The sequence below is a fragment of the Biomphalaria glabrata genome, chromosome 17 (genome assembly GCF_947242115.1).
Source record: "Biomphalaria glabrata chromosome 17, xgBioGlab47.1, whole genome shotgun sequence".
NCBI lineage: Eukaryota > Metazoa > Mollusca > Gastropoda > Planorbidae > Biomphalaria > Biomphalaria glabrata.
In genome coordinates, this window is record NC_074727.1 from 10,568,197 (window position 1) to 10,581,841 (window position 13,645).

At 35.7% G+C, this 13,645-nt stretch overlaps 1 protein-coding gene across 1 annotated transcript in view; it reads right to left on the reverse strand.

Annotated features, from left to right (window-relative positions):
* Nucleotides 1-1,707: 1,707 nt before the first annotated feature.
* LOC129923608 (uncharacterized) overlaps nt 1,708-13,645 on the reverse strand; it is a 12,856-nt gene continuing 918 nt past the window's right edge. The window contains exons 2-8 of the mRNA XM_056015274.1: nt 12,825-12,892; nt 12,024-12,167; nt 10,602-10,805; nt 8,348-8,448; nt 7,355-7,511; nt 6,586-6,710; nt 1,708-2,909 (exon numbers count right to left, since the gene is read on the reverse strand). Coding sequence (XP_055871249.1) covers nt 2,324-2,909; nt 6,586-6,710; nt 7,355-7,511; nt 8,348-8,448; nt 10,602-10,763 — 1,131 coding nt within the window. The 5' untranslated portion in view covers nt 10,764-10,805; nt 12,024-12,167; nt 12,825-12,892 and the 3' untranslated portion in view covers nt 1,708-2,323. The remainder of the gene's footprint in view (nt 2,910-6,585; nt 6,711-7,354; nt 7,512-8,347; nt 8,449-10,601; nt 10,806-12,023; nt 12,168-12,824; nt 12,893-13,645) is intronic.

Below are 13,645 nucleotides of genomic sequence, written 5' to 3' on the forward strand. Positions count from 1 at the left end.
AAGCTAGGATGGTAACTATCAACAACCACAACTCTGTCTCGGCGAATACAAAAAAAAAAGAAGAAACCTGTACGCATCAAAAGATATATATTATTGTATTCTTAGGCCGATAACGACTAATCACAGATTACGTGGAATTATTAATGTTAGAAAAGTTATTACAATTTTAAATAAATTATTTGATTTGGTTTTATAAGACAAAATAATTTCTATGACATGTTGTATATAAGTCGAAGGAAGTGGATTGCGATGATACAATATCATTGTTGCATAACAAACACAAAGGAAAAAAATTCTTCCTTTACAATATTATCAATTAGATAATCATTAAATAACAACAGTTAGGCCAGGTTCACATCGAGCAATATCTTGAATATAATCATATTATTCAATACAGATGCATATTGACAATGTAGTACTTTTTTTTTGTTTTTGTGATCTAAACGGGACAGACTGACAGCAAAAATAATAGTGTCAATTTCCATTACAAGAAGCGGTCAAAATATGTGAATTTGTTGTGTGCATGCTAGAGAACCGTTGCTTCCCAATCTTTTGTTAAAAAGTTCCACAAGCGAAATGCAAAACAAAACGTTTTTAAGAACAAAACTTATATAAAGGAAAGAACCGCACCATCACTGTTATATCTGTCAATCTTGCAAGACTTATCTCGCATTTTCGTATAAAATAAAATTAATTTACTAACATTAATTGACTAACTGACTGGTACATTTTTTGATTGATTCATGTATGTCTTTGAACATCAATAACTGCAAAATTTCAATTTAATTCCTTAAATGCGAAGTGGGAGAAAAAACTTGTAAAAGAATCCCCCTCGACAGACAGAGAGAACAGATATAAGAACTTGCACTGAACTATAAAAGCAGACACGATTTCGAAAGTTTAAAAAAAATAAAAATTTCACGTTAGTAACATGCAAAAAATAAATAAATAAATAAATAGTAATACATTTCATTGTCTTCTACAACATAACAGCAATCTACATAGTTTATAATGTATCAGTAATCTAGAGATTGTTCAGGCATATCAGTGGCGTCACTAGGATCGGTGTCACTTTTGCCGCCCTAACCCCTTTTCACGCACTTCCTAATGACGCCACTGACGATACATTAGTGATCTACAATCGTATCTAATATAAAGTGGTCTTCAAATTTATATTGCATAACAGTAATTCTCTGATTTATAAAACATTAGAAGGGAAAACAATGTTAACCTTGACTTTCTTTGGTAAAAGTAAAAGTAGTTATCTCTCTCTACAAACTATAAAGGGGACTAATTCAACTCATACCACCACATCAGCTAATACAATTTCTTTCCCTTGTTGATATCAAGTAAAATAATTAATTACCAATAATTAATTGACTACTGTTTTTTTTTTAATTAAATCTTGTTTTTTTCAGCTACGAGAAATAATTGTGTAAAATTTCAGCCTGATCTGAGATTTAGTGTGGGAGAAATAACAAGTACAAACTATTTACTAGACGGACAGACAGAGTGAGTTGATATAAGCTTTGTAAAAATAGCGCCAGCGAGCCCAATTCACTTTTTCTAATATTACATTTTAAATGCTTCATAAAATAGTCTCCAAAAGGTAATTAGAACATAAATGATTTTTTTTTACTAATAATTGTTTTTGAGTATATCATTGATAAAATTGCCTGTCACAAGTGTATTGACTCAATTTATCAAAGATTGTATTTTTAGTTTTATTTTTGTCAACAGAAATTTGCTTCTATTTATGAATGTATAAATAATTATAAACAAGTAAAAATATCAAGTCCGACCTAAAGTCTAGAAAATGTGGAAAATTGATTTCGGATTTATTTATTGTATTTTTTTTTGTAACAATATTCAAAAGGGATATTACTCATACTCGGTGACAAAAAATGCATACAGTAACTAGTCACCCTAAGACATATAGTTTAGATACATAAATGTAACAGTAAATTGTTACTAATGCAATAACCATACAGGACGATGTTTACAAAATAAAAAACAAAGCTGTGACACACTATGTGTGAATAAATGCGTATAAAAGGAAGGGTAGAAATCGAGAATATTGAGGGGTGGGCTGATGATGAATATTGCCATTTTATTTTGCATTCTTTTTAAAAATCTTTAACCACTATGTGGAGCTTTAACTATTCAACACGTCCATGAAAGATGACGTCAATAATAAAAGGCGTCCTGTTCATTTCTACTGGTCTGTTCATTATTGTTAGTCTGCCTTGTATACAAGTCGTATGCTGTGTCGTAGTGGTCCTCTTTGCATAAATGATTCATATAATTAAAGTTTATTTTTGCATCAAATTCTGCATAGTCTGCGTTGTCGTACTGATATCCTAAAAAAGTATAAGCCACTGACACTGGGTATTGATGGGGGTCTCATAATTTGGCTGCGCCTGGTGTGAGCAGGATTCGGCAGGGATAGACATCCTCTGATACCTATTTGAGCTTCGCTACGCTGTGGCCCTTCATTGCTTGTACAGCTATTTTCATCGTTTTCATATCGTGCGTGCTGAGATGACACATTATCCATGTTGGAATGATTATAATTGTTTCCGATCTCCACGTATCGCATTGAGCTTTCGTCCTCTGTGGCAATGACTTTCACTTTTGTTTTATTGAATCCGCTATCCCCTCCATCTTCTACACGCTCAGCCGTATCACAGGTTCCGCCGTTAACCGCTGTAAAGCCTGGATCAGAAACACATTCACATGTGTCTGTGCTGCTGTCAGATGAGAGTAAACTGTCATGGTCTTCGTCTGCCAAATCATAGGATACGTTGACGACATTTAAAGCAAAGCTGGCATTGAATGATGCAGATGTGTTTGAGTCATGTGTCACATTATCAATGATCCTTGCCTCCTCATGTTCGGATGACAGCTTTCTAAAACAGATGCATACAAAAAAAATGAGCGAACCATGACAAAATTACGGAACAAATATTTCTGGCAATATCTAAAGACTTTCTGTTTAAAAACGTCACACTAACTTCTCCTTAAAGAAGAAACAAGAGAAACATAGGGTTGGAGTAGTGATGATTAAATAAAAGAGCATAATTTTAAGTGACGACGCAACCACATCTGTGATTCGCATATTTTGTCACAACTGAGGCAGACAAAGAAAAAGACGGTTATTTTTTATGAAGTTTTCCAAGCTCTACTCATATCTTCGACGTAGGCCTACATCTGAAATCTATAACCAGCGCCCTTTTTAAAGTACACTTGGGTTTCTCGGAGACCTCTAACATGCTAATCTGAAAAAGGTCTCCTATATGACGCCTGATGTCGTCTTAAAAGCAAATTTGGAGGGCAAATCCGCTACGCCTTGCTCCACTAAGGCCTGGTTCGCTACCCGTTATTCGCATATCTAGTTTCCACGACTAGATGTTTCCACGGAGGTACCACGTGAGATTACATGAGCTTTATCCACCGTAGGGTTACCTTGGGCAAGCTTTTGTTGTTGTTTTTTTTATCTGGCTCGGTCAACAAAATCCGCCAAGCCGTTTAACAATGGGGCATGAATTAGTTTCCCGTTAGCTGAAACGGCGGATGAATGGCGGTTACTATATAGAGGATAATGCCCCTTGTCCCCTCGCTTTTAGCGAGCGGGCCGTCTTCTTTGTCGTCATCAGACAAGATTAGAAGTGGAGCTCACGGTCCATGCCTGGGCGTTGGATAGAACACCTTTCCAACGATCAATTTGGATAAAACAATGGTTTCCAAATTAAAGATCGCGGACCAAAACCAGCCATTGACGCGGTGTTATCGGGTCCGCCGATACATCGGATCGAAATGTAGAAAATCACACAAAAAGGTTTAAAAATGTATCTGTCCCTGTCAGGTTTAGGAGTTATTTAGGTTGTTCAATAGCCGAGGTCCCGAATATCATGGCCGATCACACCAGCGGGTAACCAACTATGTGGATGAATTTAAATAACAAAATTATGAATTAAATTATAGGATACATATATATGCATATGTACAATGAGAATGATAGAATGATGAATAGATAATAGATTATATTACACATAAGCACCTTGCTAGTGCTACAACTTGTCACCATGGTTTCATAGTAAACCAGACGCCGGCCGACTGACGTCACAATACTGTCAACGTCGTCAATGATAGAATTAGACCTCAAATTAGTCCAACTGACACAAAATGTTGTGTAACGGCCACTGACACTTAACGCCGTCAATAATTGCCAATCTGACTATGACCCTCAAGAAAGACTGTAATAGATACTTCCGAGAAGATAAGAGACGCCTCCACTGGCAAAGTATCGATATCATTACATACAACTCCAACACTTGCACACCTAAACAGGGATCCAAAAATCATACCGAATAATAAGTTTAAGGAACTAGTACTTGTTTACAGTGGCGTCACTAGGTTGGGTGTCACCCGGTGCGGTCAGCTCAGGGTGTCACCCCTCCCCTCCTTTAAAAAAATCCTGTTTTTTTTTCGTTTGTCTATTGCACTGTTATACATATTGTTTATATACGTTATTTGATTGTTCAAGAACTATAAAATGAGTGCCTATGAAATGTTAAAATTCAGTTGTTTATTACAATTTATCTAAAGTTCACTGGGTTTGGATAATCATGTGAAACTCTGCACTCATTCTTAATATTAGGAATCGAAGACATCGCCATTAATTTATATTTCAATTTTAGATTTTTTACTTGGGTGTCACCACCCTAAAGGGTGTCACCCGGTGCGGACTGCTTCCCCCGCACCCCTTAGTGACGCCACTGCTTGTTTACACAAACTAATAATATTTTACAAACCAACACACCGTCCGTTTCAACCAACTTGAAAGGGTGAACTGTCATGACAAAGAATGACCAATAAATGTCACCGGACGTTGTGACGTAGCAAACAATTAAAAAAAAAATATAAGGCGCTCTCGACCCGTACAAGGATTACGAATAGAGGAAAAAAAAACTTGGGAGTTGGGGAAAAGGCAAAGACACTTGTCTAAACTACGTGGCAGTCCCAACGGATTTCATTCTATACTATTCTAATATTCATATTATTATTTTGTTGTTATTGTTAGGCGAAATAAAAGGGTATTGTTAATTTTAGGCGAAATACAGTTATTTTTAAATCTCCGCTGCTGTTTTGAGCTAGTCGTGTCCTTGAAGCCAAAAAGTGCTTGCTATCAATGATGGAAAAAATATGTCAAGAAAGTAGAATGCAGTTAAAGCCCCCCCCCCCCACCCTTTCTCGCATGACACTTAGAAGAAGAAAGATGTAAGTAAAAAATATACATTTAAAACTAAGAAAAAGCAGCAAGTTCAAAATAATTTCTATTACCGCTGACATATCTGATACATCTCTCTGTATTCGCGGTACATACAGCCAATGTAGAAATCACATAAAATTAGTAGCTGTGAGTAGCGTGCTTGAGACCACCACTGGTGACGAACTTCTCAAAGAAGTTTCAACCATCATGTAATGTCTTTTTCTTCATTATGAGAAATTAGTGGGATCGATTTAGGATTCCACCAGAAGTGTGATCGGATGACACAACGGACTAGTAGCAAGAGTTATCAGAAAACTTTTTCAATTCAATCGGAGCCTCTATGAGTCTATAGCAAAGTTTGATTTGGAACATGTGGAAATGTATTCAATACTGTCGATTTCATTAAATTACAAGCTTGAACAACAAAAATTTCAAAACTTTTACTACAAAAAATGACTTCGGATATGAATACATCTCAATCTATCTCAAAATGAATAACGTTTGTCAAATCAGAGGAAAGGTAATTCAAACTTTTTTTGTATAAAACATTAATAAAATGCCCTTCTTGACTTCTTCAAAGGTTACGCCTTGTTCCTTTAAGATCGGAAATCCTAAATAGATTACTATCCGAACTATTCGAACATCCTTATTTGTTAGCATAGACCTTCAAACAACAGATAATGGCAGAAGGTAAGGTCTATGTTAAAATGTATTGGGGGACCTGTCAGTACGGAAAAGCCCCTTTTCAATCGAATCTTCAATACCTAAGCAACATACGTTGTTTATAATATGCAATAGAAACCTTACTTCTTAAATTCTAGAACGACTTCCTGACCAAAAAAAAAGTTTGCAAAAAAATAGAGTCTGTGTTTTCATACAAACTCAGAGTCAGCCAACGAAAGAGTCTACCATGGTAAGCACAATCATGTACATGTCAGATTTTAATATTTTCACCACGGATATCAGAAACTATGAAGTTGAACTATCAAAAATAAAAGTAATACCTTTCTTCACACAAAATAATGTTTCGAGAACAATATCATATTGTTTGTCCTTTTTATAAAAAATATTTTAACATTGTATTAAAAATTAAGGAGATATGGTTCATTTTGAGCATGGACTAAATGATCATCTGAAAGATGTCTGAATGGTGAAAAAAAAAAGATTTATGGCATCTATATTCTCCCCTTAGCACATATAATTGAAGACATTCAAGGTTTAACTTATATAAAGTAGAGATTTTAATGTCTATTATATTTAATTATTCTTTGGTACCTGAAACTCTCATTCAAGCTAATTAAAAGAAATCTTACTTTATAATTTCTTCCATTGATGGCCTCAGATTTCTTCTTTTGCTTAAGCACTTTTGTATAAGTTGAAAAAGTTTCTCCTTCATGCCTTTAGGCTTTTGTACATTGGCTAAATCAAAAGATCTTTCCTTAATGAGATAAATAAAATGCATCTATATTTTGTGTTCATTTTCATTAATAAAAAACGCTTTAACATTACTTATCTTATAAATTACAGACCTTGTTTTAAAAGAAAAGATAATTAAGTCCTACGCATTGCATTGTTCTAGTCATGCATACTTAATTAAACTCTGCTAAGTCGCTAGTTATCCTGGCTGATAATGACAACCCAATTCATAATCTAATGGCACATTTCGTGATGATTAATCATTCTGGAAACAATTTCTCCACTTAATCTAATAAAAAGGTTTCATTCGCAATTATTGTAATAAAAACACATTAAAATATATAATTCCCCTTATCTTAAAAAAATATGAACAATATATGTTGTTACAACTAATTAAAGCAAAGTGGTGTAGATCTACTTGTATTGAAGATTTAAAAAAATAATTCGTAATTAGACATGCCTTAACTAACGAAAAGTATTCACATCTCTATTAATCTCTATGGCCTCCTTCAGTCAGTCACAAAGCGACTGCGGATCATCTCGGTGAGATAATGCCTGGGCATTAGCTATGGTCGGAACGATTAATTAATTAATTAACTGTGGCATGATAGACCATATATATATTGAACGTTATATTGTTAAGGCAAATGAGACTTAATGTATTACCAAAGTATCAAAGTTTAGTGTATCTGTAGTAGAAGATGCTCCACCATGGCTAGACTTAATTTCTCTTGCCCCACTAAGATCTAGTGCCACAACAGCCCATTGAAATACATCACTTTTTATGGAGAATATGTTTTTCTTTAAAACCTCTGGTGCAGATCTGTTCAGTAACATTCAAAAAGTAAATTCTTAGAATTGGTTTAACTAATATTAGGCTGTCTATGGCAACTTATTTTACAATCGATATACGAAAATGAGTCCAGAAAAGTCCATAGCAACCCCAAGAGTCAGTTAAGATTCATAAAATTGAATAATGTTATCTCTATTCATAAATGGCAAGGGGAACATTATGTGATAAATAGCTGAGCGACTTGGCTACCTAACTAAGAGGATTAGAGTTCAAATCCTAATGTAGAATTGGAATTTGAAATTTGCTGAGCGCTTATAGAAAGATTGAACCAGAGTGCTAAATGCACCCGGAGGACGCGCTATAGGTACGTAATTATAAAAAAATTATACCTTAGTCATTCATCGAAAAAGCTCTTTTTTTTAGTTTAAACCTTGAAGAAGATGTTTAGAAATAGGTCTAAAGCAGTGCAGGGTAGGGTATGTAGTGAGATACTAAATTATTAATATAAAAAAAAATTATCATAAAATCTAATTTAAGTATAAGGCCAGAAATGTATACACTCTATGCTGTGAAAATTTGGATGGGAAAATGTATCCAGTGTGTGGTCCAAACAATCTGTTGACACGTAGGTAACTAATGGTAAGTAACTAAGTAAGGTAGAAGGCCAATCTCTTCACCACTCAGCCATTACGTCCCTTATATTTGGTAAGTAACACTTTAAAAAAATGAACAATTGATATCTCTAAACTATCATGACATGTAAAAAAAAATCTATTTTTTCAAACATTAATAGAAGGACAATGCGAGAATAAGTATGCTATATTTGGGAGTGGGAGATTGTAGATAAAAAAAAATAATTTGCTTGCCTGACTACTAAAACAGGGTCATCCAGAGGTGGAGAAGTTGGTTTATGTAACGACTGTTCAGCTTCTAGGTAATGTAAATATGCTAATGAAACAGGATAAATCTGAAAACAATAATTGACCAAAATTTGTAAGAACATACACCGATAACAAGCGAAGTAAGACTTAATCTAATAAATTCTAAGCTGTTTTTTTAAGCGCTGACAGAGTAATAGCCGCTATTAGTTTTGTGTGGTCTGTCAGTCCGTCCGTCCCGTTTAGATCTCGTAAACTAGAAATGATATTGTAAATCCGACATCATAATATTTTACATCTTTCAAAGTTCTGATGCAACGGCTACTTTTTTAATTTCTGAAAGTAAAAAATTTAAATTTTAAAATCAAATATTCAAGGAAGTTTCTCATAAAGTTTCTCATAAAGTACATCACTTTTAAATGAAAAAATTCAGGGGAGATACCGTCACATATTTCTTCATTAATAACTTAAGGTTCATTCATAGATTCGCGATTTGGTATTGCTGTAACCAGAGTACCCCTAACTGCCTTACTAGGCTGACGAGCTCCATCTGCCCGAAGCTCCCGGTATTGTGGCGCAAGGTATCCGCCTTCACCCCTTCACCTGTTAGTAAGAGCAGTTTCACCGGGCTTAATATCTAAGCCACACGAGCAGGCCAGGTGCTGGACTTAGTTGTCAGAGGCTATTTGAGACGCATGTCATTAGGAGTATTTTATAGACAATAGGAGCTTAACCCCATTGACAACCCTGGCCATGACAACCTTTCAAACCCCCGCTGCCTTGCGGTACTGAGGTTTCAGGAGACAACCTCATGGAGAAATCAGGAGTGAAGCCCCTTAGGCGTTGGGAGTATCAGCTACGAAATTCCCTCCGGCAGCTTCTGCAACTGAGTTGGTGCCAAATGCGTTCGTTTGGATCACATCAGCAAGGTCGAGAGAGGGATCATGACGCATGGGCCACCCATGACCCCTTTATCCAAGGCCCAGGAATGCGCCCCGGAGAGGAAACTCTGGTGCTGCTGCAAAGCGGCTAAAACAACACAGGAGACAACAGTTACGGGTTATAAGTCCAACTTGATGGGCGTAATGTATGGACGCCACGGGTTGTCTCTGACGGTGGGAGAGGTCTTCGCGCCTCACTGATCAGCTACCGCCCGCCTCAACCTGGGCAGCCCCCAGTCAGTTAGGTGCTGATCCGTCACAGCCTGCCTGCTCTAATGGGTGCTTAGAGCTGAGTTTAAAACAACAAGTAGGCTGGAAACTTGCACCAAGCAACAAAAGAAGAAAAATTAAACTGAAAAAGAAAATCCCGGTCATGCGACTGGCCACTTGGAATGTCAGGACAATGTGTCCTGGCTCACTGATGATCTAAGGCAGATCGACGATGCAAGGAAGACGGCAGTTATAAACAACGAGCTAAAAAGGCTACATATTGACATTGCAGCCCTGCAAGAAACCCGACTGGCCAAAAACGGCATGCTCCGCGAGACTGACTACACTTTCTTTTGGAAAGGGAAAGCACAGAATGAGACTCGAATACATGGTGTGGGCTTTGCTGTCAAGAACAGTCTTCTTCCCATGATAGTCCCTCCAGTTGGTGGCTCGGAACGGCTAATTGGTAAAAATATTTCTAATCGCTTAGTTTTATTATTGTTTGTCTAGGACTCTAGATCTATGTCAAATTTAATTACAAGCTGATCCAAACTAATTGATACAATTACAATTAATATGAGATTTGTTTAAAGAAAAGTTTTTCTTTTTATTTTACTGGTTAGTACAATAAAAATTTCCAAAATTTCTTTTAGCATCCTTCAATGAAATGACGGTTTACCACACACTTTTTAGCTTTTTTATTCTGTTTCAGGCACTTTTGGTTAGTTTTTGTGCCTTGTTTAATCATAAGTACAAGTACAAATGTACAAGCAATGACAACCGAATATTTCTTAAGACCATAAATTCCATGCCTAGAAGCGTAAAAATGTATTTTTCGAAGATTCCCATTGAATGCCCCATTCGGTTCTGACTCTACATTTTTTTTTTGCATTGTGTCCTTTAAATAAAAGGAAATATCAATGTAATCGTTGATTTGACTTTTTTTTAAAATGTAGTAAAATGACATTGATAGAAAGTGTTTTTCCTTGCTCTCTCTCTCTCTTTCTCTCTCTCTCTCTCTCTCTCTCTCTCTCCAAAAAAAAGTAGACTCTAGAATACTCTAGATCTAGATCTATTTTTTGATGACCTACCTTAAAGTCTTCTTTTGAAATACTGTGAACGTACAGCTGTGAGGCCCTGATGCTGCCGAGAACCACCTTCAGTTTGTGCACACTGTCTATGAGTAAAGCGATTTTCAAAAGAAGTTGTTTAAAATCTCTGGTAGATTTTCCTAACCTCTTGTTTATTACCATCTCAAGAACATTCCCATCAAGTTGTCTATGTACTGTTACATCCTTTTAAGTGAAAACAAAAAAATATTTTAAAAAAATAAAATTTAAAAATAATAATAAAGACAACTCCTGCCTTACACAGCTGACAAACCTTTGTAAGAGCATTATTTTGCTCTTAATAACTAATGAAGGATATATTTAAACAAGAAAGAAAATAATCTAAAAAAAAACAACACAAAGCTTATACGAAGTTTAATTTTATCAATTAATTTGGACCAGTCATGTATTTAAATTTGTAATAGATCTAGACGACTGTGCCCTAAATGCCTGCTCTGAAAATGATCTGCATAGTATAGCCAGTGACTTCTCAAGAGCTTGCTTAGACTTTGGCCTTACCATTAACACAAAAAAGACTGAAGTCTTATATTTACCTGCACCAGGGAAAGCATAATCGGATCCAAGCATCAAGATAAATGGACATCATACAAATACAGTGGACAGATTCACATATCTTGGAAGCACACTCTCCAGAAACGGAAAGATCGATAATGAAATCGACCTGCGTATCGCCAAGGCCAGTGCATCCTATGGCAGATTGTTTAAAAATGTCTGGAACAGACGTGGTATCACAACAAATACAAAGCTAGGCGTCTATAGAGCTTTCATCCTCCCTACATTGTTCTATGCCTCAGAAACGTGGACAGTGTTAGGAAATATGCAAAGAAACTGAACCACTTCCACATGACATATCTAAGAATAATACTGAATGTCAAATGGCAAGAAAAAAAGACAAATGCAAAAGTCCTTCGAAGAGCGGATCTGCAAAGCATCCAAACAATCTTGAGGCGCGGGAGGACCTAAATCTAAATAAGTAATAAACTAATTATGTTAATTGGTTATTTTTTAAATTGATTCTTGTCTTGCCAGGTAAAAGAAATAAATGTGCAAAATTACAGCTTGATCCGAGATTGGGGGTGGGAGAAATAACGTGTAGAATTTTTTTTTTACAGACAGACAGACGGACAGACAGATGAAGTAAGCTGATATAAGTTTTTAAAAAAAATTGAAGATTTTTTTAACCCATCCCCTATTCTCCCGTCGACCGTTTAAGCAATGTTTAAATCTACTCCACCCATCCAGGTTTCATGAAGGTGTAACTTACAGGAATTGTTTTAACATTTTGGGTCCTTAATATATATATAGACAGCATTAAAAACTGAAAATAATGAATTTATAGTACATAAATTAATGTAAATAACATTTTGATTTTCCTCAACTTACAAAGATAAAAATATCTCCCGTCTTTTTCACGTTAGTGAAGTCGATGGATGGAAGTACTGATGTAAGTAAACCGAAACTAATTTTCTCAATCAATACTTCGGGAAGACGTCTTCGACTTTTTTGTCGAAATAAATGCTTGGTTTTCTGAGGAAATAAATGGCACATTTAAACTGTATGTTCATATCACGAGGTAATCAGTGCTCACTAAGACCCTCCCTCCAGAAAGTAGTGCTAAGGAAAGAAGGTAATGTAGACAGAGAAAGCGATGGGAGTACAAAATAAAACAATGCAAAGGCAAAGGACAGAGAGGTTTAACTCTTTCTCTCCGTAATTATTTACCACATTCTGGTGGAATCAACGCTGGTATCGTCAGTTAGGAGAGAAAGACATAAAGGTTCCCCCTTTCAGACATTGCGATCTATGGGGCAGATGATGTAAAGGTCATCTGTTTCTGTGGCCCACGGTTAACTAGGGTGCCATGTGGCCAGCACAACGAGCAACCGCCTTTACTTTTCCCCAACTAATGTCAGGTAACCATTAGAGCTGGGTAGACTCATAGGCGCCGAAAGATCCCGAAATTAAAAATCCCATTCTTCACCAGGATTCGAACCCGGGACCCCGCTCAGCCACCGCGCCTCCACGACAGATAATTTGCGTTGTCCTAAATGGTCCCACGGACTAGAGAACATATGAAACTGAAAACTTATTAGCTGTGTTATGAGTTTCTTATTTATTATACTTTCTTAGTTGTTATAAAAATTATTAAAGCGCTTAATATTAGAACGGACGTGGGCTACTTACATCAGAAGTTGTATATTCTTTTAGATCAATTGAGAGAGATCTGTAAAATTGATACGGTTCCTCTGTAACTTAATACATTAAATAGATAAATTAGTAAATACATCTGATTTGTTTGCGGCCTTAACTCTTTCTCTCCGTAATTATTTATCACATTCTAGTGGAATCATCGTTGGTATCGTCAGTTAGGAGAGAAAGAGTTAAGATACTTTTTTGTATAGTTTCTTATAAAGAAAAAAAAAAAAAATGTTAATTATAATGTTATAAATGTGTACCATTTACTTTTATCCTAATTACATTTACAATTAATTGAAAATACTAATAGCTAGCAAACATCCACTTTTGATGTCAACACCAACAATTTTTTAATTGCCTAATCAAGCAACGAGAATGTTCTACGTGTCAGCAATATAAACACGAGGAATATATAGAGCTTCCATTTAATAAGTCTGTCCTTTCTTATTGGAGAACACTTGTATTTTTTTTACAATACCCAAGATCATTTCTATAATGGAAAAAAAAAATGACTCTTTTATCCGGTAATCAATGGAATAGGGTGGACTTGGGAGGCCCCCCCCCCCCCGAAAAAAAAAATCACGAAATTTATCACAGTCTTCATCGATTTTCTAACCTTCGGCCCCCACGCCATGTATTTATTAATTATGTCAATAAGTATGGGATTAAGAATGTGAAATTCGATAATACATAACGTATATCTTAATTGGAATTGTTTTAATAATCAAGTGACTCGTTTTTTTGGATTTTTTTTTCTTGAAACATTTGAAAGGTTGTTTTAAATGTCAATCTTAGAACGAAACTCGGAA